The 26,661-nt window shown below is 53.5% G+C and overlaps 1 protein-coding gene across 13 annotated transcripts in view; it reads left to right on the top strand.

The window, feature by feature from the left end:
- SHANK3 (SH3 and multiple ankyrin repeat domains 3) overlaps nucleotides 1–26,661 on the top strand; it is a 302,562-nt gene that overhangs the window by 145,872 nt on the left and 130,029 nt on the right. For 11 of the 13 annotated variants that reach the window (XM_054083072.1, XM_054083024.1, XM_054083035.1 and 8 more), the window contains 2 exons: nucleotides 3,232–3,348; nucleotides 6,134–6,209. In XM_054083072.1, coding sequence (XP_053939047.1) covers nucleotides 3,232–3,348; nucleotides 6,134–6,209 — 193 coding nt within the window. The remainder of the gene's footprint in view (nucleotides 1–3,231; nucleotides 3,349–6,133; nucleotides 6,210–26,661) is intronic. The other 2 variants (XM_054083063.1, XM_054083055.1) reach the window with 1 other exon arrangement.

Below are 26,661 nucleotides of genomic sequence, written 5' to 3'. Positions count from 1 at the left end.
TTCCAGTGTCTGATTAACCCTTTCAGTGAAGAAGTTTCTCCTAATATCTAATCTGAACCTCTCCTCACACCACTTGAGGTCCCGGTGCTGGCTGTACCTGCAGAGCAGCAGAGCTCTCCCATGGCTCCAAGAAGAACATCAGCCAAGCTGATGGTTGAGCTTCTGCAAGAGGATGGGACCCCCACCTTGGCTTCACTGGGAGCATCAGTTGATGCCCTCTTCAAGGGTGGTGAGACAGTTCCAAAAGCAGTGAATCCGTACTCTGGACCGAGAAAGGGCATCTCCCAGCCTCCACCAGGGCTGTGTTGGTACAAGAAGTCTCCGTGTACCAGAGAAGGAGGAAATATGGATCCCAGCCTTCTCCATTCCTGAGACCACATCTCCTCCAACTTGCCTTTACTGCTTTTGACTGGCATTGCACCTGAGAAGACAGAATCCGTTTTAAACTCTCTTCCTCCACTCTCACAGGACCAACTGGAATCCCCAGACCTGGGTTGGGACAATCCCAAGCATAAAGCCGGGCTGGGCAGAGAATGGGTTGAGATCCAGAGGGAGAGATGCCATCCAGAGGGAAGGGTGTCATCCAGAGGGACCTGGACAAGTCGGAGAAGTGGGTCTGTGCAAACTTTGTGAAGTTCAACAAGACCAAGTGCATGGTCCTGCACCTGGATCGGGGCAATCCCAAGCTCGAATCCAGGCTGTGTGGAGATGGGAGAAACCCTGAGGAGAAGGACTTGGGGCGCTGGGGAGGAGAAGGTCGAGAGGAGCCCCACCGTGCCCTCCCAGCCCAGAACCCCCCCGTGTCCTGGGCTGCATCCAGAGCAGCGTGGCCAGCAGGGAGGGACGGGATTCTGCCCCTCTGCTCCGCTCCGGGGACACCTCCTCGGGAGAATTGTGTCCAGGTCTGGAATCCTCAGCAGAAGGAGGAGATGGAGCTGTTGGAAGGGGTCCAGAGGAGGCTCCAAGGATGCTGATCTGAGGGCTGGAGAACCTTTGATATGAGGACAGACTGGAAGAGTTGGGGTTGTTGAGACTGGAGAAGGCTCTGAGGAGACCTTAGAGCAGCTTCCAGTATGGAAAAGGTCTCCAGGAGAGCTGGGGAGGGGCTCTTGATCAGGGAGTGCAGGGGTGGGATGAGGGGAACGGTTTTAAGGTGAGGGAAGAGAGGTTGAGATGAGAACCCAACTCTTCCAGCCTGTAGTTTTCCAGCATTCCGCGGTCCCTTTTCCCGTGCCTCTGCTGCCCCATCCCACCAGGCATCCCCGCCATCCTCTGGCTCCCTCTCCGCTAATTATCAAGCCTCCACACCTCTCTCCGAGTGATTTGCTCCGCACCATCCATCAGCCTCCGTCCCTCGAGCCTCCGTGACGGCTCCATTAACCACGCGCTCCGCAGCAGCTATATTTAGAAGCCGGGAAGAGAACGAGCCTTTGAGCTGGAGACAGCCCATAAATCCCCATCCCGTCAGCAAATCACCGTCCTTTTATCTGGGAGGAGATCGATAGAGGTGGTGTTTGCAGATGAGCTACGGGAGTGCGTAGAGGGAGGCAGGAGGAGGAGGCAGAGGACGGCGGAGAAGAAGGAGGAGTTGGGACTGAAGCCCAGGCGCATGGTGGGAGAAGGACAGTTGAGGTTGTCCAACCTGGAGGACACTCCGAGGAGACCTTAGAGCAGCTTCCAGTATGGAAAAAGGCTCCAGGAAACCTGGGGAGGGGTTTTAGATCAAAGAGGGCAGAGATGGGATGAGGGGAACGGTTTTGGGGTGCAAAAGGGGAGATTGAGGTGAGATCTTGGGGAGAAATGTTCTCCTGTGAGGGTAGGGAGGCCCTGGAACAGGTTGCCCAGAGAACTGCCCCATCACTGGAGAGGTTCAAGGCCAGGTTGGATGGTTCTTGGAGCCCCTGATCCGGTGGGAGGTGTCCCTGCCCATGGCATGGGTGGGATTGGATGGGCTTTGAGGTCTCTTCCAGCCCAACCCATTCTATGATTCTATGATGCTACAAAAATCCAGGCAGTGGTCTCACCATAAAATGAACCCAGTGATCATCAACCAGGTGATGCAAACCCTTAAAGGTCCATTCAAACCCATCTGTGAGGGAGAATCGGAGCCTTCACGGTCCATGAAAGAAAGAGAGAGCCAGGTTGGATGGGGCTTGGATCAACCTGATCCGGTGGGAGGTGTCCCTGCCCATGGCAGAGGTGGACCTGCATGGGCTTTGAGGTCCTTTCCAACCCAAACCATTCCGTGGCTCTGTGATTCCTAAGGATGGGTTTGCTTTCCATGGTGGCACTGTGCTCCCTCAAAGGACGATGATCTCAAAGGACTTTTCCAACCTTGCGATTCCATTTCTAAGAGGGCTGCAGATGTCTCTTCCTGAAGAGCAGCTTCGTATGCCATGGAGCAGAGAGGGTGGATGTGCTCTCCATCACTGTCGTGACCTCTTGGGCTGTGCCATGCCAGTGCCTCTCCGGGATCCCCATTTCCTTCCCTCTCCCACCTCCTTCCTCTCGTTTTTCTACGTCCCTGTCAAGCTGTAAAGAGTTGTGGGGGCCACCACGTCCACAGGGACAACAAACGAGTCTTGTCCCAACGTTTTAGGTTGATTTGGGGCCTTTGTTGTGTTTCCTCGGTGGAAGCATTGCAGGATCCTCACTGCCCGGCTGTGCAGGCAAAGCTGGAGTGGTGGCAAAAGGGTTGTCTCCTGGATCTCCTGGTTTGATCCAGGCAAAAGGGTTGTCTCCCGGAGCTCTTCGTGGTGCGTTGCTGTGCTGAGGGTAGAATCATGGAATGGTTTGGCTTGGAAAGGACCTCAAAGCCCATCCAGTTCCACCCCTGCCACGGGCAGGGACACCTCCTGCTGGATCAGGAGCTCCATGAACCATCCAACCTGGCCTTGAACCCCTCCAGGGATGGGGCAGCCACCACTGCTCTGGGCACCCTGGGCCAGGGCCTCCCCACCTTCCCAGGAGAACATTTCTCCCCAAGATGTCATCTCAATCTCCCCTCTGAAAACCGTTCCCCTCGCCCTGTCCATGCCCTCCCTGATCCAGAGCCCCTCCCCAGCTTTCCTGGAGCCCCTTCAGGCACTGGAAGCTGCTCTAAGGTCTCCTCAGAGCCTTCTCTTCTCCCCAACCCCAACTTTCTTAGCTTGACCGGTCCTTACTATCTCTATTTCTTGGCGTAGTCCATCTTCGGGCCAGTACGATTAATTCCTTGGTTCTTTGAGACAGTTTCTCCCAGGACAGCAGGGATGGGGCAAAGTGGACGGCCACCTCATCGGAAGACTCATGAGGGGCCACCAGCTCCCCGTGTACCATCACGCTCCAAGAAATCTCCCTCTGGATTAGGTAAACACCCGAGGTGGCACACAGCGGCGCGGCTGCAATTGCCCGTTGGGTCACCAGGGGCTGCTCCGTGCATGGTGATGTCCTCCAAGCACTCCTGAACCTCAGCACCACGAAGGATGAGCTGCACCTCACCCAACGCGTCCTTGTCCTCCTTGTCTGGAGGATTGCTTTGCACTTGCATCTTCTGGGGAGATGGCCGGTGGCCTGCGTTGATTTTCGTGCTGCTGCATGTCCCGTGTGTCGAGGTCTCACTGTTGTGATCACAAACCCCTTGGTGGAACAAAGAGGTTGAGCACTTACCTCCCAAACACGTGTTGACTCATGAATTGTGTTGTGTGTCATAGAATCATAGAACCACCAGGTGGAAAAAAAACGTCTTGGACCATCGAGTCCGACCATTCCTATCTGCCACTAAACCACGGCCCTGAGCAAAGGTCATGTAGAAGCAAACCGAGAAACTGAGATACAGTGAGATAAAGACGGAATAACTCCATTTACGTTAGAATCATTGAGGTTGGAGAAGGTCTCCAAGGCCATCCAGTCCAACCATCAGCCCAGCACCTCCATGCCTACTAATCCAAGTGCGATGTCTACACAGTTTTTGAACCCCCCTCCAGGCATGGAGACCCCACCACTGCCCTGGACAGCCTCTTCCAGGCCCTGAGAACCCTTTCAGTGAAGGAATTTTTCTCAATTTCCAATCTCAACCTCCCCTGACACAACTTGAGGCTATTTCTTCTCATCCCATCCCTTGTTCCTTGGTAGCAGATCCCGACCTCCGCCTGGTTCCAACCTCCTTTCCAGGAGCTGCAGAGAGCAATGAGGTCTCTTCTCCTCTTCTCCAGACTAAACAGCCCCAGGTCCCTCAGCCAGAACCTTTGTTCTCCAGCCCCATCCCCAGCTCCATTCCCTTCTCTGGACACTCCAGCCCCTCAAGGTCCTTCTTGGATTGAGGGGCCCAAAACTGAACCCAGGAGTCGAGGTGTGGCCTCACCAGTGCTGAGTCCAGGGGGACAATCCCTGCCCTGCTCCTGGTTGCCACCCCATGGCTGACCCAACCCAGGATGCTGTTGGCCTTCTTGGCCACCTGGGCCACTGCTGGCTCGTGTTCAGCCGCTGTTGACCAACACCCTCAGGTCCTTCTCCTCCAGGCAGCTTTCCAGCTGCTCTTCCCCAAGCAAGAGGGACAAGATCGAGCCTGGGAACTCAAGGCTGGTCAGTGTCACCTGGATCCTGGGAAGGTGGTGGAGCCACTAACCCTGGAAAGCGTTCCAGAGACGTGAAGGAGAAGGTGGTGATGGGGAGTTGCCGGCCTGGATTTGAGAAGGGGAGATCCTGCTCAGCCAAGCTGATCACCTTCTATGGGAGGTGGTGAGCTTGTTGGGCGAGGACATTCCCCAAATGCTTCTTGTCTGGCACCTTGACTGCTTCCCTGAGGAGCTGTTCCCGTGCTCCACCAACCTCTGGGTGAAGACCCTTTGCCTAACATCCAACCTAACCGTCCCCTGGTGCATCTTTCTGCAGTTCCCTTGGATCCAGAGAGAAGAGCTCAGGTCCTTCTCCTCCTCCTCCTCTTGTGAGGAAGCTGTAGAGCGTGATGAGGTCTCCCCTCCGTCTCCAGGCTGACCAAGTGACTTCAGCTGCTCCTCGCGCGGCTTCCCTTCCAAACCCTTCACCAACTTTGTGGCCTTCTCTGTCCCCTCTCCCGTTGCTTTAGATCCTTTTTATCCCGTGGTTCCTCAAACTGCACACAGTAAAAGGAAAGAGAAGGCAGTGGCAAAGCAGAGGTGTGGAATTCCATGCTTGTTTGGAGCCCATCACCCTCTTGTAGCCACATTTGGACCGGTTTGATGAACGCCCCGGGCTCAGCGTGAGGACCTGGTTGGTCTCTGCCGGGTGGGCATGTGAGGACCATCCTGGGTCACGCAATAAGTGTCGGTTTGGCAGCGCGATGCGAATTCCTTCGGTGTGTGGAGAACGGCAGCTGGGAATGTCTGGCTCGAAGCTCTTGTCACGTCTCCTCCAAGCCGTTGGCTGCAGGCCATCTCTTGGACATCTGCATTGGCATCTCTGTCCACTTGGCCAGGAGTCAGGCTGCCTGGAGCATCTCCCTTGCTGTTGGTTTCACTGGGAAGTTCTCCCGCTGTTTCACCCTCCTGAGGAGGACAGGTAGACTCCTGAGTGGTTCCACCACTAAGGGGAGATATGATCCAACAGTACGTCCTACCGTGCCAGCTGCCCTGTCCTTGGCCAAAGCGCCATCGAGGATAGTGCCAGGTGAGAGGTAACCCAAATCTCTCTGGATTCCTGTCTTTCCATCCCCATAACTGTGCACCTGGAGAGCTCTCGGACCACAGAGGAGAAGGAAGGCCACCAGGACTGTTACCATCTCGCTTTGGGAGCTACATCCCTCTGCGCCAAGATGGACAAGTGGCCAAGTAGAACCCAAGAAGGCATCTGGCTCCTGCCTTGGGCCATGGGATGTGGGTTGATCTTATGGTGTCGATGGTCCTCTTTGGCTCCATTTTGGAGTTTTGGTGGACTTGGATGCCTTGATGTGGTTTAGAAGTTGCGCTGTTGAGCTCTTCTCTCTACAAGGGAGGTTGGTGTGCATGTGGGGCTCTACACCAGCGTGCGTTGGAGCGGTCACACTGAGATGTCTGCACACAGATTGGTGTAAATGCGACGCGGGGGGTCACACTGTGCGCACGCGGAGGGGAAGGAGAGACGACGTCGAAGCGTTCCGTGACTCTCAGCTTTGCCATGTGTCTTTCTTTTCTTGTAGAAACCAGAGAAGACAGAACCAAGCGTCTCTTCCGACATTATACTGTGGGCTCCTACGACAATTTCACCTCTCACAGGTAAGCGTCAGCGTCTTTGCTTTGGTTACGAGGAGATGTGTTTCCATGGAGAAGGCATCTCCTTCTCCTGACAGTGGATGTTGGAATTTCATGGGAAGGAGACTTTTCTGGTTGCTTTGGTCCATCTAAATGATAAGTCCTAGATAAGGCTGAGGTCAATAATGGGTTGAAGCTACAGCCTGGCTCCTGTCTCAGTTGAGGAACAAACGTCCTGGAGGGTTGTTGACGTGCTCTGGGAGCTGGAGAAGATGTGTTGGGTGTGGATGGAGAGCGATAGCTTTGCTCTGGGAGGGGAAAAGAGGACACTGGTGTCGTGGTTGAGGAACAAACGTCCTGGAGGGTTGTTGACGTGCTCTGGGAACTGGAGAAGATGTGTTGGGTGTGGATGGAGAGCGATAGCTTTGCTCTGGGAAGGGAAAAGAGAACGCTGCTGTCTTGGTTGAGGAACAAATGTCCTGGAGGGTTGTTGACGTGCTTGAGGAACTGGAGAAGATGTGTTGGGTGTGGATGGAGAGCGATAGCTTTGCTCTGGGAAGGGAAAAGAGAACGCTGCTGTCTTGGTTGAGGAACAAATGTCCTGGAGGGTTGTTGACGTGCTTGAGGAACTGGAGAAGATGTGTTGGGTGTGGATGGAGAGCGATAGCTTTGCTCTGGGAGGGGAAAAGAGGACACTGGTGTCTCAGTTGAGGAACAAACGTCCTGGAGGGCTGTTGACGTGCTCTGGGAGCTGGAGAAGATGTGTTGGGTGTGGATGGAGAGCGATAGCTTTGCTGTGGGAGATTAAAAGAGGACACTGGTGTCTCTGTTGAGGAACAAACATCCTGAAGGGTTGTTGACGTGCTCTGGGAGCTGGAGAAGACGTGTTGGGTGTGGATGGAGAACGATAGCTTTGCTGTGGGAGAGGAAAAGAGGACACTGCTGTCTCAGTTGAGGAACAAACGTCCTGGAGGGTTGTTGACGTGCTTGGGGAACTGGAGAAGATGTGTTGGGTGTGGATGGAGAGCGATAGCTTTGCTCTGGGAGGGGAAAAGAGGACACTGGTGTCTCGGTTGAGGAACAGACGTCCTGGAGGGTTGTTGACGTGCTCTGGGAACTGGAGAAGATGTGTTGGGTGTGGATGGAGAACGATAGCTTTGCTGTGGGAGAGGAAAAGAGGACACTGCTGTCTCGGTTGAGGAAAAAACATCCTGAAGGGTTGTTGACGTGCTCTGGGAACTGGAGAAGATGTGTTGGGTGTGGATGGAGAGCAATAGCTTTGCTCTGGGAGGGGAAAAGACGATGTTCCTGTCTCAGTTGAGGAACAAACGTGCTGGAGGATTGTTGACGTGCTCTGGGAACTGGAGAAGATGTGTTGGGTGTGGATGGAGAGCGATAGCTTTGCTCTGGGAGGGGAAAAGACGACACTCCTGTCTCTGTTGAGGAACAAACGTCCTGGAGGGTTGTTGACGTGCTTGGGGAGCTGGAGAAGATGTGTTGGGTGTGGATGGAGAGTGATAGCTTTGCTCTGGGAGGGGAAAAGAGGACACTGCTGTCTCGGTTGAGGAAAAAACATCCTGAAGGGTTGTTGACGTGCTCTGGGAACTGGAGAAGATGTGTTGGGTGTGGATGGAGAGCAATAGCTTTGCTCTGGGAGGGGAAAAGACGATGTTCCTGTCTCAGTTGAGGAACAAACGTGCTGGAGGATTGTTGACGTGCTCTGGGAACTGGAGAAGATGTGTTGGGTGTGGATGGAGAGCGATAGCTTTGCTCTGGGAGGGGAAAAGAGGACACTGGTGTCTCGGTTGAGGAACAAACGTCCTGGAGGGTTGTTGACGTGCTCTGGGAATTGGAGAAGATGTGTTGGGTGTGGATGGAGAGCGATAGCTTTGCTCTGGGAGGGGAAAAGAGGACACTGGTGTCTCCATTGAGGAACAAACGTCATGGAGGGTTGTTGACGTGCTCTGGGAGCTGGAGAAGATGTGTTGGGTGTGGATGGAGAGCGATAGCTTTGCTCTGGGAGGGGAAAAGAGGACACTGGTGTCTCGGTTGAGGGACAAACATCCTGGAGGGTTGTTGATGTGCTCTGGGAGCTGGAGAAGATGTGTTGGGTGTGGATGGAGAGCGATAGCTTTGCTCTGGGAGGGGAAAAGATGACACTCCTGTCTCTGTTGAGGAACAAACGTCCTGGAGGGTTGTTGACGTGCTCTGGGAACTAAAGAAGATGTGTTGGGTGTGGATGGAGAGCAATAGCTTTGCTCTGGGAGGGGAAAAGAGGACACTGGTGTCTCTGTTGAGGAACAAATGTCCTGGAGGGTTGTTGATGTGCTTGGGGAGCTGGAGAAGATGTGTTGGGTGTGGATGGAGAGCAATATCTTTGCTCTGAGGGGGGAAAAGAGGACACTGGTGTCGTGGTTGAGGAACAAACGTCCTGGAGGGTTGTTGACGTGCTCTGGGAACCAGAGAAGATGTGTTGGGTGTGGATGGAGAGCAATATCTTTGCTCTGAGGGGGGAAAAGAGGACACTGGTGTGCGGTGGCATGAAGACGTCTCTCGCTCCAGAGCACTGGGAGTGCTGCCTGGGCTCCGGGGCTGTTCTCCAGGGCTGTCATGAGATGTAGCATGGAGATCAACGTTTGGAAAGATGGTCAAACTGACAGGGAATCAGTGCTGAAAGCAGGAGTGATGTTGGTTTGTGCTTGGTGTTGAGTGCACGTGGCTGGTGGGCACGGTTGTAGGAGGCTGGGCTGTAGGAATGGGTCCTCTGGTTGGATTCAGGAATAAACTTCAGCCACCGGGCTTCAGGGCTTGAAAGATAAAAGTGAGGTTGCTCTGTGGAAGACGATCTCCGTAGTAGTCCAGTGCTACAGTTGGTCATTAATGTAGGTCACAGAATCCTGGAATGCTTTGGGTTGGAAGGGACCTCAAAGCCCATCCAGTCCCACCCCCTGCCATGGGCAGGGACACCTCCCATGGGATCAGGGGCTCCGAGCTCCATCCAACCTGGCCTTGAACACCTCCAGGGATGGGGCAGCCACCACTTCGCTGGATAACCTCTTCCAGGGCCTCCCCGCCTTCACATCCAAACCTTTCTGGATCTGAGATGCGGCCTCACCGCTTTGACCCAGTTCCTGCCCTTTAAGACCAAGAACAACCAGTGACCCCAGCACAGACCTTCTGGGGGTTCCCTCCAGCACTTGACCATGGATCGTTTTCCCTTTCTGTTTTCCTTCCGTGCTTTCTGAACCACGGCAGCGTTTTCTCTTCCACCCCTCGATCAGTTAAGAATACAAACAGCCCTGAAGAAGCATCACCGGGTTTTGAAGACCAAAACAAGTTTCACACCTTACTTGGAGTAAAATGTGCTCAGGGCCACGGAGACGGATTTAGGATGAGAAGCTCAGTGAACCAGAAACCCTTCACTGCTTTCTTGGTAGGCTCCAAGGCTTTGGGATGGCTTTGGTTTTGTACAACGAATCCTCACCGTTTGCTTCTGTCACATCATAAGCACTTGGGGTTCTTCAGCCTGGAGAAGAGAAGGCTCCAGGGAGACCCGAGAGCAGCTTCCAGTTGGGAAAGAGGCTCCAGGAAAGGTGGGGAGGGGCTCTTGATCAGGGAGGACAGGGATGGGGTGAGGACAACGGTTTTGAGCAGAAAAAGGGGAGATTGAGATGAGATCTTGGGGAGAAATGTTCTTCTGTGAGGGTGAGGAGGCCCTGGAACAGGTTTCCCAGAGAAGCCGTGGCTGCCCCATCCCTGGAGGGGTTCCAGGCCAGGTTGGATGGTTCTTGGAGCCCCTGATCCAGTGGGAGGTGTCCCTGCCCATGGCAGGAGGATGGATCTGGATGGGCTTTGAGGTCCCTTCCAACCCAACCCATTCCATGATTCTATGAAGCGGGGTTTGGATTCCATAGGAGGCAGCTTGGGGACACGGGGTGGCCATCAGGAGAGTGGTGTGAAAATGTGGACGGTGGCTTTTGGTTTCCCTTAATAAGTTGGATAAACAAAATGATTTTTTTTTTTCCCCCCTCGTTTTCTAAATTTAAACTTTTTGCTCAGGAAATCCCTTGAGGGCAGAAATTAGGAGCGAACTAAAGGCGCGGGACAAACCCTACAGCAGATCGATGAGCAGCATTTACCGGAGAGTGTTTATTCCATCATCTCTGACTTCACTGGAGGTCTCAGCCGTGGGAGCGGATTAATCTAATGACAGTGTTTGAGGAACAGCTTAAAAGTCCTTGAGAAAATTACACAGTGGTGATTTCAGATGTCGGGGAAAGCCTTTGAGATGGTTGGAGGTTGGAATGGGCGCCCTGTGCAGAAGAGGAGGGAGGAGCGTTCACCCGGCTGAGTTGCGTAGGGTGTGGGATTCACTCTTTTGTGGCTTAAAAAGGTGAAAACCTACGAATATCTGGAGGGCTAAACATGAGAACATGAGGAGATGCTCGTGTAGTGAATAAAACCATTTTCTTTTGTGGGGTCGACCTCTGCGGAGGCAGTGTTCCCATCTGGAGCTTCCCCAGCGCGTTGCTGGAGGAGGTGGTGGGATAAGATCTGCGTTGGCGGACGATCATAGAATCGCTTGGTTGGAAAACACCTTTGAGATCATCAAATCCAAACATACCTGTTCACTGCTGGACCAGATCCCTGAGCACTTCATCCACACGTCTTTTAGACACCTCCAGGGATGGGGACTCCACCACCAGGCCCTGGGCAGCCTCTGCTGGGACCTGAGAACCCCTTCAGTGAAGACATTTTTGCTAATGTCCAATCTGAACCTGCCCTGGTGCACCTTGAGGACATCTCCTCCTGTCCTATCACCTATCACTTGGGAGAAGAGCCCAACATCCACCTCACCACAACCTCCTTTAAGGCAGCAGTAGACAGTGATAAGGTCTCCTCTCCCCTTTCTTTTCTTCAGGCTGAACAACCCCAGGTCATAGAATCGTAGAATCATGGAATCATAGAACAGTTTGAGTTGGAAGGGATCTTAAAGCCCATCCAGTCCCACCCCTGCCATGGGCAGGGACACCTCCCACTGGATCAGGGGCTCCAAGAACCATCCAACCTGGCCTTGAACACCTCCAGGGATGGAGCAGCCACGACTTCCCTGGGAAACCCATTCCAGGGCCTCCCCACCCTCATGGTGAAGAAATTCCTCCTCATGTCCAGTCTAACTCTGCCCCTCTCCAGTTTATCCCCATTGCCCCTCATCCTGTCACTCCATCCCTTTGGGAACAGTCCCTCTCCAGCTCTCCTAGAGCCCCTTCAGGCACTGGAAGCTGCTCTGAGGTCTCCTGGGAGCCTTCTCTTCTCCCCAACCCCAACTCTCTCAGCTGTCCTCGGACGGGAGGTTCTCAGCCCTCGCAGCATCCTTGGAGCCTCCTCTGGACCCCTTCCAACAGCTCCATCTCCTCCTTCTGTTGAGGATTCCAGACCTGGCTCCAACCCTCCCGATGAAGTCTCACAAGAGAGGTCCTCCAGCCCTTTCACCAGCTTCATTGCCTCAATGGCCATGAACGGATGAGGTCCTCTTGTGGTTCCTCACCTCTCACCGCTATCACTTTGAGGCCCAGCGAGGTGAAGAAAAGAAGGCGTGAGGCCGCCGTGGAGTCGTGGTGTGCTGGGATGCTCTCATGGTCACCAGAGGGCAATGAAAACCTTCTCCAAACCGCTGAGGGTGAGGAGCATGGGGCAGAGCTCAGCAGAGCTAATCTGCTCTGAGCGAGGAAGGAGGCAAACGGGGAGAGAAGTCTGAGCTTGTTCTTATCCGAAAGAGGCGATCGGGAGGGGAATTGACTTCTCGGGTCAACTATGTTAAGGGAAGAGATTAAAGCGATGCAAAAAATAACTCTATAAAATTAAGAGCCCGCGTTCCACGCGGCACAGCTGGGATAGGAGAAGAATTGGGAGCAATAGACAATTTAGGATTGATTTGTTTTTATGATTCAATCACGGGGATTAGTTGACCAGGGAGAGAGATTACAGCCAGGGGTATTTGCGAGCCATCTGGATGGGCCTCCCCGGAGAAGAGAGGAAAAAACATGACAAAGTCTCTGAGCAGGGATTGCTGAGCCCTCAGACAATGAGTAGATGCCTTCGGTCCCCTCCTCGTGCACCTCTGAGTTTCTTGTGAGCTTCCTGTGAGGTGGTTGAGGTGCCCAACATCTCTCCTCCAAGGTCAGAGTGCTCAGGACTCTCAGCCTCTTCTTGGATGCTTCAGCGCCCATCTACGCCGGTGGATGGAGAGAGCAAGAAGAGAAAAGAGGTGATGGGTGAAAACACCTCAAGTTGTTAGGACTGAGCAATAGAGCGATAGAATCATGGAATGGTTTGGGTTGGAAGGGACCTTAACAATCATCCTGTTCCAACCACCCTGCCATGGGCAGGGACACCTCCCACTGGATCAGGGGCTCCAAGAACCATACAACCTGGCCTTGAACACCTCCATGGATGGGGCAGCCACAGCTTCCCTGGGCAACCTGGGCCAGGGCCTCCTCACCCTCATCATGAAGAATTTCCTCCTCATGTCCAGTCTAACTCTGCCCCTCTCCAGTTTATCCCTATTGCCCCTCGTTCTGTCACTCCAAGACCTTGGAAAAAGTCCCTCCCCAGCTCTCCTGGAGCCCCTTCAGGCACTGGAAGCTGCTCTGAGGTCTTCTCGGAGCCTTCTCTTCTCCCCAACCCCAACTCTCTCAGCTGTCCTCGGACGGGAGGTTCTGCAGCCCTCGCAGCATCCTTGGAGCCTCCTCTGGACCCCTTCCAACAGCTCCATCTCCTCCTTCTGCTGAGGATTCCAGACCTGGACACAATTCTCCCGAGGAGGTGTCCCCGGAGCGGAGCAGAGGGGCAGAATCCCGTCCCTCCCTGCTGGCCACGCTGCTCTGGATGCAGCCCAGGACACGGGGGGGTTCTGGGCTGGGAGTGCACGGTGGGGCTCCTCTTGAGCTTCTCCTCCCTCAGCGCCCCAAGTCCTTCTCCTCAATCACATCATCTCCCATCCTGGACTGAAGCTGTGCATTGCCCTCACCCGGGTGTAGGATCTTGCCCTTGGCTTTGTTGAACCTCATGAGATGCTGTTTCTCCTGTTCGCTGCTCTTCCAGAGGGCAGCGCCTGTGTTTGCCTCGTACAGATGCAGCTCCGTGGATACCATTTCATTCTCCTCGTTAGGTCCTGATCCGAGGTCATCCCTCCTGCAATGCCATCCGTAGCTCCTACTCTCCATCCACACCAGCAGGCGCTGAGACTTTCTCATTTCCCTTCAGCATCCACCATGGAATCATGGAATGGGTTGGCTTGGAAGGGACCTCAAAAGCCATTCAGTTCCACTCCCCTGCCATGGGCAGGGACATCTCCCACTGGATCAGAGGCTCACGAGCTCCATCCAACCTGGCCTTGAACACCTCCAATGATGGGGCAGCCTTGACTTCCCTGGGCAATCTGTTCCAGGGTCTTCCCACCCTCATTATGAGACATTAGGAAGAAATTCTTCACCATTTCAAGCAATTCCCCCTTGTCCTATCAGTCCAGACCCTTGGAGAAGTTCTTCCCACAAAAGCTGGGCAGCCTGGCACAGACCCAAACACGGTTCCTCGGGTGGTGTCACAGGTCTGGGGGGAGGTCACCTTCCACCACTCATGCTCTTGAGACTTGATTTGAGAAGTAAGAGGTCCCTGAAGACACCGTTCACCAAAAGGTCTTCAAAGACTACTTTGTAGGCATGTGAAGTTGAGAGGTGGGATTATAGAGAAGCCTTTTAAGATGAGATTTCATTTTCTTCCTCTACACTCGCGTTGCTATAGAAATGAAAGCTGCGCCAGCCCGGTGCCAACCACCCTTCTCCAAAGAGATGGGCTCAACGCTGTAAAACTCCGGTGCCTCAAAAGCACCAAAAGCAGATCCTGCTGGATCCGTGGGTGGAGAGCAGGAAGGGTCTGCAGAGGGATCTGGCCAGGCTGGATCCATGGATGGAGGGCAGGAAGGCTCTGCAGAGGGATCTGGCCAGGCTGGATCCATGGATGGAGGCAGGAAGGGTCTGCAGAGGGATCTGGCCAGGCTGGATCCATGGATGGAGGGCAGGAAGGGTCTGCAGAGGGATCTGGCCAGGCTGGATCCATGGATGGAGGGCAGGAAGGGTCTGCAGAGGGATCTGGCCAGGCTGGATCCATGGATGGAGAGCAGGAAGGCTCTGCAGAGGGATCTGGCCAGGCTGGATCCATGGATGGAGGGTAGGAAGGCTCTGCAGAGGGATCTGGCCAGGCTGGATCCATGGATGGAGGGCAGGAAGGGTCTGCAGAGGGATCTGGCCAGGCTGGATCCATGGATGGAGGGCAGGAAGGGTCTGCAGAGGGATCTGGCCAGGCTGGATCCATGGATGGAGGCAGGAAGGAGGGTTGAACTCAAATGATCTTGGAAGTCTTTTCCAATATAAACAACTCCGTGATTCTCTGATTCTTAATGATCAAAGGAGTGGTGGAAAGGGAACTCTTTACTAAACCTCATTCCTTGTCTTCACTAAAAGATTCTCGTCACCACTGGTCAGCAAAAAAGCAGATCCCGGCAAACTGTGCCAACCATCTGTCCAAAAATTGTTTGCCAGGTGTGGAATGTTGGGTTTTCCCTTTAGTTTCTCCTTTCTTGTTGCTGCCAAGGAAAAGATGTTCTGTCCAGTTTTGATGCCATGAATGCTTCTGACGGCCATGTGCAGGAGTGGATCGAGAGTTTATTGTGAGGTGGTGGGAGGAACGGTGCGCTCCATCCATGGCTTCGTCAAGAGACTGGGTCAAAGGAATCCTGTTTTCATAGAATCATAGAGTAGTTCGGGTTGGAAGGGACCTTAAAGCCCATCCATTCCCACCCCTGCCATGGGCAGGGACACCTCCCACTGGATCAGGGGATCCAAGAACCATCCAACCTGGCCTGGAACACCTCCAGGGATGGGGCAGCCACCACTGCTCTGGACAACCTGGGCCAGGGCCTCTCGACACTCACCATGAAGAAATTCCTCCTCATGTCCAGTCTAACTCTGCCCCTCTCCAGTTTATCCCCATTCCCCCTCGTCCTGTCACTCCAGGGCTTTGGAAGAAGTCCCTCTCCAGCTTTCCTGGAGCCCCTTCAGGCACTGGAAGCTGCTCTGAGGTCTCCTGGGAGCCTTCTCTTCTCCCCAACCCCAACTCTCTCAGCTGTCCTCGGACGGGAGGTTCTGCAGCCCTCGCAGCATCCTTGGAGCCTCCTCTGGACCCCTTCCAACAGCTCCATCTCCTCCTTCTGCTGAGGATTCCAGACCTGGACACAATTCTCCCGAGGAGGTGTCCCCGGAGCGGAGCAGAGGGGCAGAATCCCGTCCCTCCCTGCTGGCCACGCTGCTCTGGATGCAGCCCAGGACACGGGGGGGTTCTGGGCTGGGACCCCACGGTGGGGCTCCTCTCCACCTTCTCCTCCCCAGCGCCCCAAGTCCTTCTCCTCAGGGCTGCTCCCATCCATCATCACCTATCATGCAGTGAAATCATGGATTTCAGTGTGTTTCCAATAAGTTGTGGTCAGGGAATAGGTGGAATACAACCAGGACTGGAAGAGGTGACAACTGGTAGAGCTTTTGGTCAATAAACAGCTAATTTGAGGTTGAAGTCTTCCTGGCTCCTGCCGTCCCTTGGATTGAGAGTCCTTATAAAGTCCATTCCCACGTAGTGATGGATTCCCATCATTCACATTCCCATCACATTCACATTCCAGTAAGGAATTTTACTCCAAGAGTTGAGGTCATGTTGGAAGTTCTCTGCTGGGCAGCAGCTGATGAGGGATATGGGATGATAGGAAATAGGAAATAAATAGAAAATCAACCAAAATTAGCATCCTTCATCCGTGTAATTCCAAGTTTTGATGGTCCCATGCTTCCAGGAAGAGTTTACTTATCTGAGTAAGAAGAATTAGAGAAGGTTCTTCAGCCAAGAAGAGTGACCCAAAGCACGGACGATGCTTCATTTGAGGGAAAGGTTAAATAGACTGGAACTGTGCAGCTCAGGGAAGAGGTGCCCGAGGAAGATCTGACAGGGCTTTATGAAACCATGAGTAGGCAAAGAGAGGTGAATATGGAACAATAGTGATTGCTCAGTACAAAGGGATGAGGTGGCACTCGGTGGAATTAGCAAGCAGCGCGATTGAAATAATCACTCCGGGTGATTAAACTGCAGGATTTATTCCTGTTGCATGTTCAGGAGGCCAAAAATATAAACGGGTTGGAAACGAGAGGACAAAATTACTGAAGAGTGAATGGGTGACCAAGAAACGCTGAGCTATTCGGGACCTTGAGGTGAGGGATGTGGTTCCCGGCTTTCAGGAGCCAGGGAGATGTCATAGAGTAGTTTGGGTTGGAAGGGACCATAAGGATCATCCAGTTTCAACCCCTGCCATGGGCAGGGACACCTCCCGCTGGATCAGGGGCTCCAAGAACCATCCAACCTGGCCTGGAACACCTCCAGGGATGGGGCAACTTCCCTGGGCAACCTGTTCCAGGGCCTCATCACCTTCATCATGAAGAAATTCCTCCTCATATCCAGTCTAACTCTGCCCCTCTCCAGTTTATCCCCATTCCCCCTCGTTCTGTCACTCCATCCCTTTGTGAACAGCCCCTCCGCAGCTTTCCTGAAGCTGGGGAAGGGTCTGGAGAACAGGGTTTCTGGGAGCAGTTGAGGACCGTGGAGTTGTTTAACCTGGAGAAGAAGAGGACCCTGATAGGAAACTTCATCGTTGCCTATAAGTGCCCAAAAGGAGGTTGTAGTGAGGTGGGTGTTGGTTTCTTCTCCCAAGGAATGAGTAATGGGATGAGAGGAAACCGCCTCAAGTTGCGCCGGGGAAGGTTTAGATTGGATGTTGGGAAAAGCTTCTTTATGGAAAGAGTGGTGAAGTCGGAAGATGCTGCCCAGGGCAGTGGTGGAGTATCCGTGCCTGAAGGAGTTAAGAAAACATGTCGATGAGGTGCTTCTGGACATGGTTAGGAGGTATGTTGGTATTATGTTGATGGTTGGACCTCATGATCTTAGAGGTCTTCTCCAACATTAACAGTTCTGTGATTCTAAGCGTCTGTTTGGAATGGTTTCGTTTAACTCATTCCACACTGGAGCAAACTTTCTGAAGATGAGGAGGGGCTCTTGGCTAAGGGAGGGCAGGGATAGGAGCCCCTGATCCGGTGGGAGGTGTCTCTGCCCATGGCAGGGGTGGGACTGGATGGGCTTTGAAGTTCCTTCCAATCCAAGCCATTCTGTGATTCCATGATTCCATGCAAATCAAAGCACAAAGTGAACTCCGGTGGCCACCAACCAGATGGTGCAAACCCTTAAAGGTTGAGATTTGTTGCTTCAAACCTCTCGGTGGTGAGCACGAACCCTGAAGGTCCATGAAAGCAATAGAAGCGCGGGTTGGGTGATGGTTTGAGCAACCTGACCCAGTGGGAGGTGTCCCTGCCCACACCAGGAGGTGGAACTGGGTGGGCTTTGAGGTCCCTTCCAACCCAAACTGTTCTATGATTTTATGATTATCGCATCTGGGCCAAACATCATCTGTCCTTCATGGAGTGTTCTCCTGTGGATCGGTGGGGCTGCACGTGTCCTTGCACACATCATTGCATCCTGAGGGAAGGGAAATGAGCGTTTCTTCAACACGACCAATCATCAGATATTTTGTCCTTCTTTGCTGAAAGCAATTAAGGAGCCGTGGAAGAGGAGGTGTTGTCTTTCTCTGAGCTGTGTCATTATCTGCAGAAACGGGAATTCGGAGCGATGCTGCAGCTTCACAGTATCTTCTCGGTGAATTTTAGTGGATGTGCCTTTTGATTAGAGTCTCCTGGTTCTTCTTTTTTTCCAGCCAGAAGGTAATGAGGTCGCTATGAACAAACGAAATTAAAAAGATGGTGTCAAATGTTCTTTCCTCGGGAGCTCCTTCAGCTCATGGTCGTTCAGTTAAATAACTAAGAACTACCAACACATACTTTCTGTTGATATGAAATGTGACGGGAGAGGGATCATCATTTTTGGTCTGACTTGGCTATGGCTGGAGAAGTGGGGCTGTGAGAACCTCATGAGGTTCAACCAGGCCAAGGGCAAGGACTCAGTGATCCTTAGGGATCCCTTCCAGCTCAGGACATTCTAGAATCATAGAATCATAGAATAATTTGGGTTGGAAGGGACCTTAAAGATCATCCGGTTCCACCCCTGCCATGGGCAGGGACACCTCCCACTGGATCAGGGGCTCCAAGAACCATCCAACCTGGCCTGGAACACCTCCAGGGATGGGGCAGCCACCACTGCTCTGGGCAACCTGGGCCAGGGGTTCACCACCCTCAGCGTAAAGAATTTCCTCCTCATATCCAGTCTAACTCTGCCCCTCTCCAGTTTATCCCCATTGCCCCTCATCCTTTCACTCCAAGACTTTGTGAACAACCCCTTCCCAGCTTTCTTGGAGCCCCTTTCCGTACTGGAAGCTGCTCTAAGGTCTCCTCGGAGCCTTCTCCAGGCTGCACAACCCCAACTCTCTCAGCCTGTCCTCGGACAGGAGGTTCTGCAGCCCTCACAGCATCCTTGGAGCCTCCTCTGGACCCCTTCCAACAGCTCCATCTCCTCCTTCTGGGGAGGATTCCAGACCTGGACACAATTCTCCCGAGGAGGTGTCCCCGGAGCGGAGCAGAGGGGCAGAATCCCGTCCCTCCCTGCTGGCCACGCTGCTCTGGATGCAGCCCAGGACACGGGGGGGTTCTGGGCTGGGACCCCACGGGGGGGCTCCTCTCGACCTTCTCCTCCCCAGCGCCCCAAGTCCTTCTCCTCAGGGCTGCTCCCATCACATCATCCCCAGCCTGGAGTGAAACCACGGATTGCCCCGACCCTGGGGTAGGACTGAGTATATGAGTCTTTTCCAACCTTAACGATTTCATGATTCGAAGAACATTCTCTCTTTCCGCCGCATCGTTCTTATAAAGGCCGGAGGTTGCTCTCTCCGTGGCTTCCAGCGAGAGCGATGATGTGGCAGCGAACGCTTTTTGAATCGTTGCTTTTCAAGAACGCCTCTTGTCCTGAAAATAGAGCCTGGATTTTTGATACCTGCAGTAAAAAACATCTCTTGTCCTGAGTGTTTAATGGGATCGCTCGGACAATGGCTGCGTCTCTGCGGTGGCAGCGTTCTTTGTATCCTCTTCTACCTTCAAAAGATCTGGAGTTTCTAAATCAGGGGTTGACGTTGTTGATGCAGTCAAAGAGAATCATAGACTCATAGAATGTCCTCAGCTGGAATCACAGAATCACCAGGTTGGAAAGGACCCATTGGATCATGGAGTCCAACCATTCCTAACACTCCCTAAACCATGTCCCTCAGCACTTCATCCACCCGTTCCTTAAACACCTCCAGGGAAGGTGACTCGACCCCCTCCCTGGGCAGCTGTTCCAGTTCCCGATGGCTCTTTCTGGGAAGAATTTTTTTCTGATATCCAACCTGAACCTCCCCTGACGGAGCTTCAGGCCATTCCCTCTTGTCCTGTCCCCTGTCCCTTGGGAGAAGAGCCCAGCTCCCTCCTCTCCACAACCTCCTCTCAGGCAGTTGTAGAGAGCAATAAGATCTCCCCTCAGCCTCCTCTTCTCCAGGCTAAACAACACCACGGCCCTCAGCCGCTCCTCGTAACCCTTCCTCTCCAGCCCCCTCACCAACTTCATTGCTCTTCTCTGGACACCTCCAGAGCCTCAACATCCTTCTTGTGGTGAGGGCTCCAGAACTGAACACAGGATTCGAGGTGCGGTTTCACCAGTGCTGAGTACAGAGAGAGAATAACCTCCCTGGCCCTGCTGGTGACCCCATTTCTGATCCAAGCCAAGATGCCGTTGGCCTTCTTGGCCACCTGGGCCACTGCTGGCTCATCTTCAGTCGTTGTCAACCAACACCCCCACGTCCTTCTCCTCCAGGCAGCTTTCCAGCCACACTTCTCCTGGTCAGGAGCACTGCACAGGGTTGCTGTGCCCCAAATGCAGGACCCGGCATTTGGCCTTGTTAAACCTCGTGCCATTGGTCTCAGCCCATCTTTCCAGCCTGTTCCGATCCCTTTGGAGCCTCCCAACCCTCCAGCAGATCCACGCTTCCACCCAGCTTAGTGTCATCCACAAACTTGCTAAGGGGGCACTCAATGCCTTCATCCAGGTCATTGATCCAGGATGGACCCAGCACCGAGCCCTGAGGAACCCCTCTTGTGACCGACCTCCAGCTGGAGGTACCTCCATTGACCACCACTCTCTGGGCTCGGCCATCCAACCGTTTTCCACCCAGGAGAGAGGCTGACAGTTTCTGTAGCAGAATGCTGTCAGAAACTGAGTCAAAGGCTTTCCTGAAGTCCAGCATGGGACATGATGTCCCATGCTGATGTCCTGCATGGGACAACCCCAACATTCACACCATGGGTCTGAGGGTGTTGTCCAAATGCTTCTGGAATATTGTCCATCATGGCACCATGACTGCACCCCTGGGGAGCCGTTCCAGCGCTCCACCACCTGGAGCACTGGAACCTTCACCATCAGGGTGAAGAACCGTGTCCTGATGTCCAACCTAAACCTTCCCTGGCACAGAGTCCATTAAATCTCTAAGATGATTTGAGGTTTCTCCTGATCGCTGGGACTGCTGCTTGTGGGACCACAGCAAACTGGAACAGAACCCCAGTGGTGCAACGGCTGGAAGCTCTGGAAGAACCAGTTGAAGTACAGATAGGAACTGGACCTTCTGGGACTACCTGGAGACGGCTGCCCACGCTGTGTCTGCGTGCTTTGGATTGTATTTTTTGGCCCATTGGAGAGTGACCATTTAGGATATGGATCTGTCCTGCAGAAGGTTGTTGGTGTATGGAGTTAACTGAGGACCTGGAAAGGCTGGAGAGGCGCTCATCTCATGAGGTTCAGCAAAGCCAAGTGCAAGGTCCTGCACCTGGATTGGGGCAATCCCAAGCACAAATCCAGGCTGGGTGGAGAATGGATTTGGAGCAGCCCCGAGGAAAAGGACGTGGGGTGTTTGTGGGTGAGAAGCTCAACATGAGCCACTAAAGTGTGGTCAGAACCCAGAAACCAACCGTGTCCTGGGCTGCATCCAAAGCCATAGGACCACCAAGGCGAGGGTGGGGATTCTGCCCCTCTGCTCTGCTCTGGTGAGACCCCACCTGGAGTCCTGGGTCTATTTCTGGAGTCCTCGGCGCAGGAAGGACATGGAGCTGTTGGAGCGAGGCCAGAGAAAGTCACAAAGATGAGCTGAGGGCTGGAGCATCTCTGCTCTAAGGACAGGCTGGGATAGTTGGGGTTGTCCAGCCTGGAGAAGAGAAGGCTCCAAGGAGACCTTAGAGCAGATTCCAGTATGGAAAAGGGCTCCAGGAAAGCTGGGGAGCAGCTCTGGATCAGGGAGCGCAGGGATAGGGTGAGGGGAATAGTTTTGAGCTGCAAGAGAGGAGATTGTGGTGAGCTCTTAGGGATAAATGCTCTCCTGGGAAGGTGGGGAGGTCCTGGTCCGAGTGGCCCAGAGCAGTGGTGGCTGCCCCATCCCTGGAGGGGTTCCAGGCCAGGTTGGATGGTTCTTGGAGCCCCTGATCCCGTGAGAGGTGTCCCTGCCCATGGCAGGGGGTGGAACTGGATGGGCTTTGAGGTCCCTTCCAACCCAACTCATTCTATGAAATCATGAATAATGAACAAATTGCATTTTGCCCCATGGGATCCTGTGTAGATTCACCTCATCCAAGAGCTTTGTGGGACTGGATGAATTCAGACTCGTGCCCGTGGGTCACATCCAGCTCCTGCAGTCGTCGGGCACAGCCAGGCTGGAGTCTGCTCGCTGCCGGCTGAATCACGTCGCTTTGGCAAGAGTGTGAGAGCTCTTAACAGGGAGGGTAATTTATTATTGAACTGGCGAGGAATAGGGTGGCTTCTCGTCTTGGAGGAACCCATCATCATCAGAGGAGGACCAAAACGGTGGGCCTTGTAACTTGTTCTTGGTGGGAAGTTGTCCTCAGTGAAGAAAGTCTGATGGAAACCACCTTCCTAGAGGCAGGGGATTGGGTTATGGTGAATGGGATGCCAGAGCCAGGGCTCGGTGGTGGTCCTTGGACCTCGTGTCTGCGTTGGCCGTGGGTGGCAGAGGCAGTGCTGGAAGTCCGTACTGGGACCACTGCTGTTCTTCATCAATTCATCAATATCTTCATCAGTGACATTGACAGCGAGATTGAGGGCACCCTCAGAAAGTTTGTGGGTGACGCCAAGCTGAGTGGGGCAGTTGCCACACCGGATGGATGGGATGTCATCCAGAGGGACCTGGACAGGCTGGAGAAGTGGGGCTGGGAGAACCTCAGGAGGTTCAACAAGGCCAAGGGCAAGGTCCTACCCCTGGGTTGGGGCAATCCATGGTTTTAGTACACGATGGGGGATGATGTGATTGGGAGCAGCGCTGAGGAGAAGGACTTGGGGCTCTGGGGAGGAGAAGCTCGACAGGAGCCCCAACGTGTGCTCCCAGCCCAGAACCCCCCCATGTCCTGGGCTGCATCCAGAGCAGCGTGGCCAGCAGGGAGGGAGGGGATTCTGCCCCTCTGCTCCACTCCGGGGAGACCTCATCGGGAGAATTGTGTCCAGTTCTGGAATCCTCACCAGAAGAATCATCGGCGTTGGAGAAGATCTCTAAGATTATCCAGTTCAACCATCAGCCCAACCCCTAACGTGCCAACTAAACCATGTCCTGAAGTGCGTGGCCACACAGTTTTTGAACCCCTCCACGGGTGAGGACTCCACCACCGCCCTGGGCAGCCTCTACCAGTGCTTTACCACTTTTTCAGTGAGGGAATTTTTCCTAATATCCCATCTAAACCTCCCCTGGTGCACCTTGAGGCCAGTTCCTTGTGTCCTACCACCTGGGAGAAGAGACCAGCACCCACCTGGCTCCATCCTCCTTTCAGGGAGCTGCGGAGAACGATGAGGTCTCCCTTCAGCCTCCTTTTCTCCAGGCTAAACAGCCCCAGGTCCCTCAGCTGCTGCTTGTAACGCTTGTTCTCTAGATCATAGAATCACCAGGTTGGAGAAGACCTCTCAGATCATAGGAGTCCAACTATTCCTCAGATGGCCCTGAGCACCTGAGATTCCATGATTCTGCAGAGCTGTGAGAGCCCCGGTGCCTCTCACCGCAGGACAGTGGCCTCCACCATCTGAGGTTCAACCTTCTCCTGCCGCAGATCTATGAAACCCGCTGGAGACAGCAAGATATTTAATTTCATGAAGATGAAAACAGCTCTTCTGGAAAACCGGTGGGACCCATTATTAAATGACAACTCTGACATCCAGTTTCCCATTTGGTGATTGAATTTCCCTTCGCCCCAACGAAGCCCTACTTGGCCTTCACGCAAAGTGCCAGAAGCGTCTGTAGTCGCTCCTCTGGAATGAATCTTCTCTTCCTCAGCATCTCCTACAGAAGACGAGCCAAGAAGCTACTCTCGAATCCTCATAAGTGATGTCAGCATATTAAATGTTGTCCTAACTGGATTAAATTCAATTCACAAAGCAACGATCCACGACCACAGTTGTAGGAGGACCTACGAATGAGCAGGCCATGACTTGTGGCTCCTGGTCTATGGCTCTGTGGTCTCATGGCCATGACCACAAGGGTCATCGGGCACTGGCAGAGGCTGCCCAGGGAGGTGCTTGAGTTCCCATCCCTGGAGGTATTTAAAAGATGGGGAGATGAGGTGCGTAGGGATATGATTTAGTAGTGGACAGGGACAGTTGGAACTGATGATCTCAAAGGTCTTTTCCAACCTAATGATTCCATGAAAAGCCTTTCCTTTGACCTGCAGTGCCTCCTGCTGTGTTTACGAAGGGCACCTCTAAGAGGTCTATGAAAGTTAAAGCTGTCCCCTCTGCTCTCCAACCAGAGCCGGGTTACCTCCAGCTGGGGTTTGTGTGGTGCTGAGCCCCAGAGGGACCTTCTCAGTGCCCCAGAGCTGATGCCAGACTCACCGTTCCCGGCATCCTCGGACAAAGAACGCCGGCGTCAGTAGAGTGAGCAGAGCTGCCCATCTGCGAGCCGCATATATTTGCATGTATGAATACTAAGTCATGTGCGCAGCGGGAGGAACATTCTAAACCCATCACGATGGGCTTGGTGATGACTTGGCGTGGGCGTCGATTCCTCCTCGAGCTGCAGGGCAGGAGAGAATCCAACCGTAAATCTGCCCCCCTTCCCGCGTCCGCTGACTGCGGCGCCCGCTTCGCCGCCGCGATCGAGGGTGCCGCTGCGCTGCTGCCGGGGAATGGTTTAGGGGAGGTGATTTGCTTGTAATGCTTGGCTCGTTAGGGATGCTAATTAATTTTCAGGCAAGTGATTACTTGGATCACTGATCTTCTTTCAAAACCGTCGGATTCTGTTTGCTTTCCTCAAGTTTCTGCTGCATTTCTGTCCTTTCAGGAGCAGCTGTCGGGGTTTGACACGTTTGCCGTGTCGTAGAATCATGGAATGTGGGGTTAGAATTAGATGATCTTCAAAGGGGTTGAATTTGGGGTTGGAAGTAGATAATCCTTAAGGTCCCTTCCAACCCAAACTATTCTATCATTCTACGAATGGGTTGGGTTGAAAGGGACTTCAAAACCCATCCAGTTCCAAACCCTTTCCATGGACAGGGACAACTCCTACTGGATCAGGCTGCCCAAGCCCCGTCCAACCTGGCCTGGAAGACCTCCAGGGGTGGGGCAGCCACCACTGCTCTGGGCAACCTGGGCCAGGGCCTCACCACTCTCTCCGTGGAGAAATTCCTCCTCATGTCCAGTCTAACTCCGCCCCTCTCCAGTTTATCCCCATTGCCCCTCGTCCCATCCCCACAAGCCTTTGGGAACAGCCCCTTCTCAGCTTTCCTGGAGCCCCTTCAGGTACTGGAAGGTCACTATAAGATCTCCTTGGAGCCTTCTCCGGGCTGAACAACCCCAACTCTCTCAGCCTGTCCTCGGACGGGAGGTTCTGCAGCCCTCGCAGCATCCTTGGAGCCTCCTCTGGACCCCTTCCAACAGCTCCATCTCCTTCTTCTGTTGAGGATTCCAGACCTGGACCAAATCCTCCAGATGAGGTCTCAGGGATTATCAGTGCAGTTATCAGCTCTGTAAGTGATGCTACAGGGAAGAAAAACCATGGAAGTCACAGAATCACAGAATCACCAGGTTGGAAAGGACCCACTGGATCATCGAGTCCAACCATTCCTAACACTCCCTAAACCATGTCCCTCAGCACTTCATCCACCCGTTCCTTAAACACCTCCAGGGAAGGCGACTCCACCCCCTCCCTGGGCAGCTGTTCCAGTGCCGATGACTCTTTCTGGGAAGAAGTTTTTTCTGATATCCAACCTGAACCTCTCCTGATGGAGCTTGAGGCCATTCCCTCTTGTCCTGTCCCCATCACTTGGGAGAAGAGCTCAGCTCCCTCCTCTCCACAACCTCCTTTCAGGCAGTTGTAGAGAATAAGAAGGTCTCCCCTCAGCCTCCTCTTCTCCAGGCTAAACAACCCCAGCTCTCTCAGCCGCTCCTCGTAACCCTTCTTCTCCAGACCCCTCACAGCTTCATTGCTCTTCTCTGGACACCTCCAGAGCCTCAACATCCTTCTTGTGGTGAGGGCTCCAGAATTCATGGAAGTACGTGCTTGTCCCCATGACACACGTGTTAATTATCGAAGTTCTTCCATTCCCGTTGCTGTATTGAGGGTTTTATGATGCGCTCTTCATATACAAATGCTTTAGAAATGCTTTTCCACTTCGTTAGTGTTTAAACTGCTTTTTGCTAATAAACACAGGGGCTGGAGAGGTGGGGCTGTACGAACATCATGGAATTCAACAAGGCCAAGTCTTGCGCCTGGGATGGGGCACAGAACGGATTGGGAGCAGCCGTGACGAGAAGGGATTGGGGTGCTGGATGGACCTGGGGAGCTTGAGATGAGATCTTAGGGAGAAATGTTTTCCTGTGAGGGTGGGGAGGCCTTGGACCAGGTTTCCCAGAGAAGTCATGGATGCCCCATCCCTGGAGGTGTTGAAGGCCAGGTTGGATGAGTTTTTGAGCAATCCGTTTCAGTGGGAGGTGTCCCTCCCCATGGCAGGGGGTTGGAACTGGGTGGGCTTTGAGGTCCCTTCTGACCCGAACCATTCCATGATTCTATGATTCTACCGGAATCCAAGAAGTCATTCGATTGCTAATAAATATGATCTTCTGCTTTGCCATCTCCTGATGTTGAGAGGAGCCTTTGACGTGTTCCCCTCGTGCTGCGACTTGGTAGGAGTTTGAGTTTCCTGTGAGTTGCTTGGATGAAACTTGGAGTCTCCAAGACCACGGGGATAGCTGATGTCCACAGAGCTGCCGCTGTGGTCTGCTCACGGTGCCTCCTGCCTCAGTGGGTGATCCGATCGGCTTCTCTCCTTTTTCAGACCGCCACAGAAATGCGAGCTTTCACATCCAC

Source organism: Cuculus canorus, chromosome 1 (genome assembly GCF_017976375.1).
Source record: "Cuculus canorus isolate bCucCan1 chromosome 1, bCucCan1.pri, whole genome shotgun sequence".
Lineage (NCBI taxonomy): Eukaryota > Metazoa > Chordata > Aves > Cuculiformes > Cuculidae > Cuculus > Cuculus canorus.
This window is presented reverse-complemented; position numbering and strand designations above follow the sequence as displayed.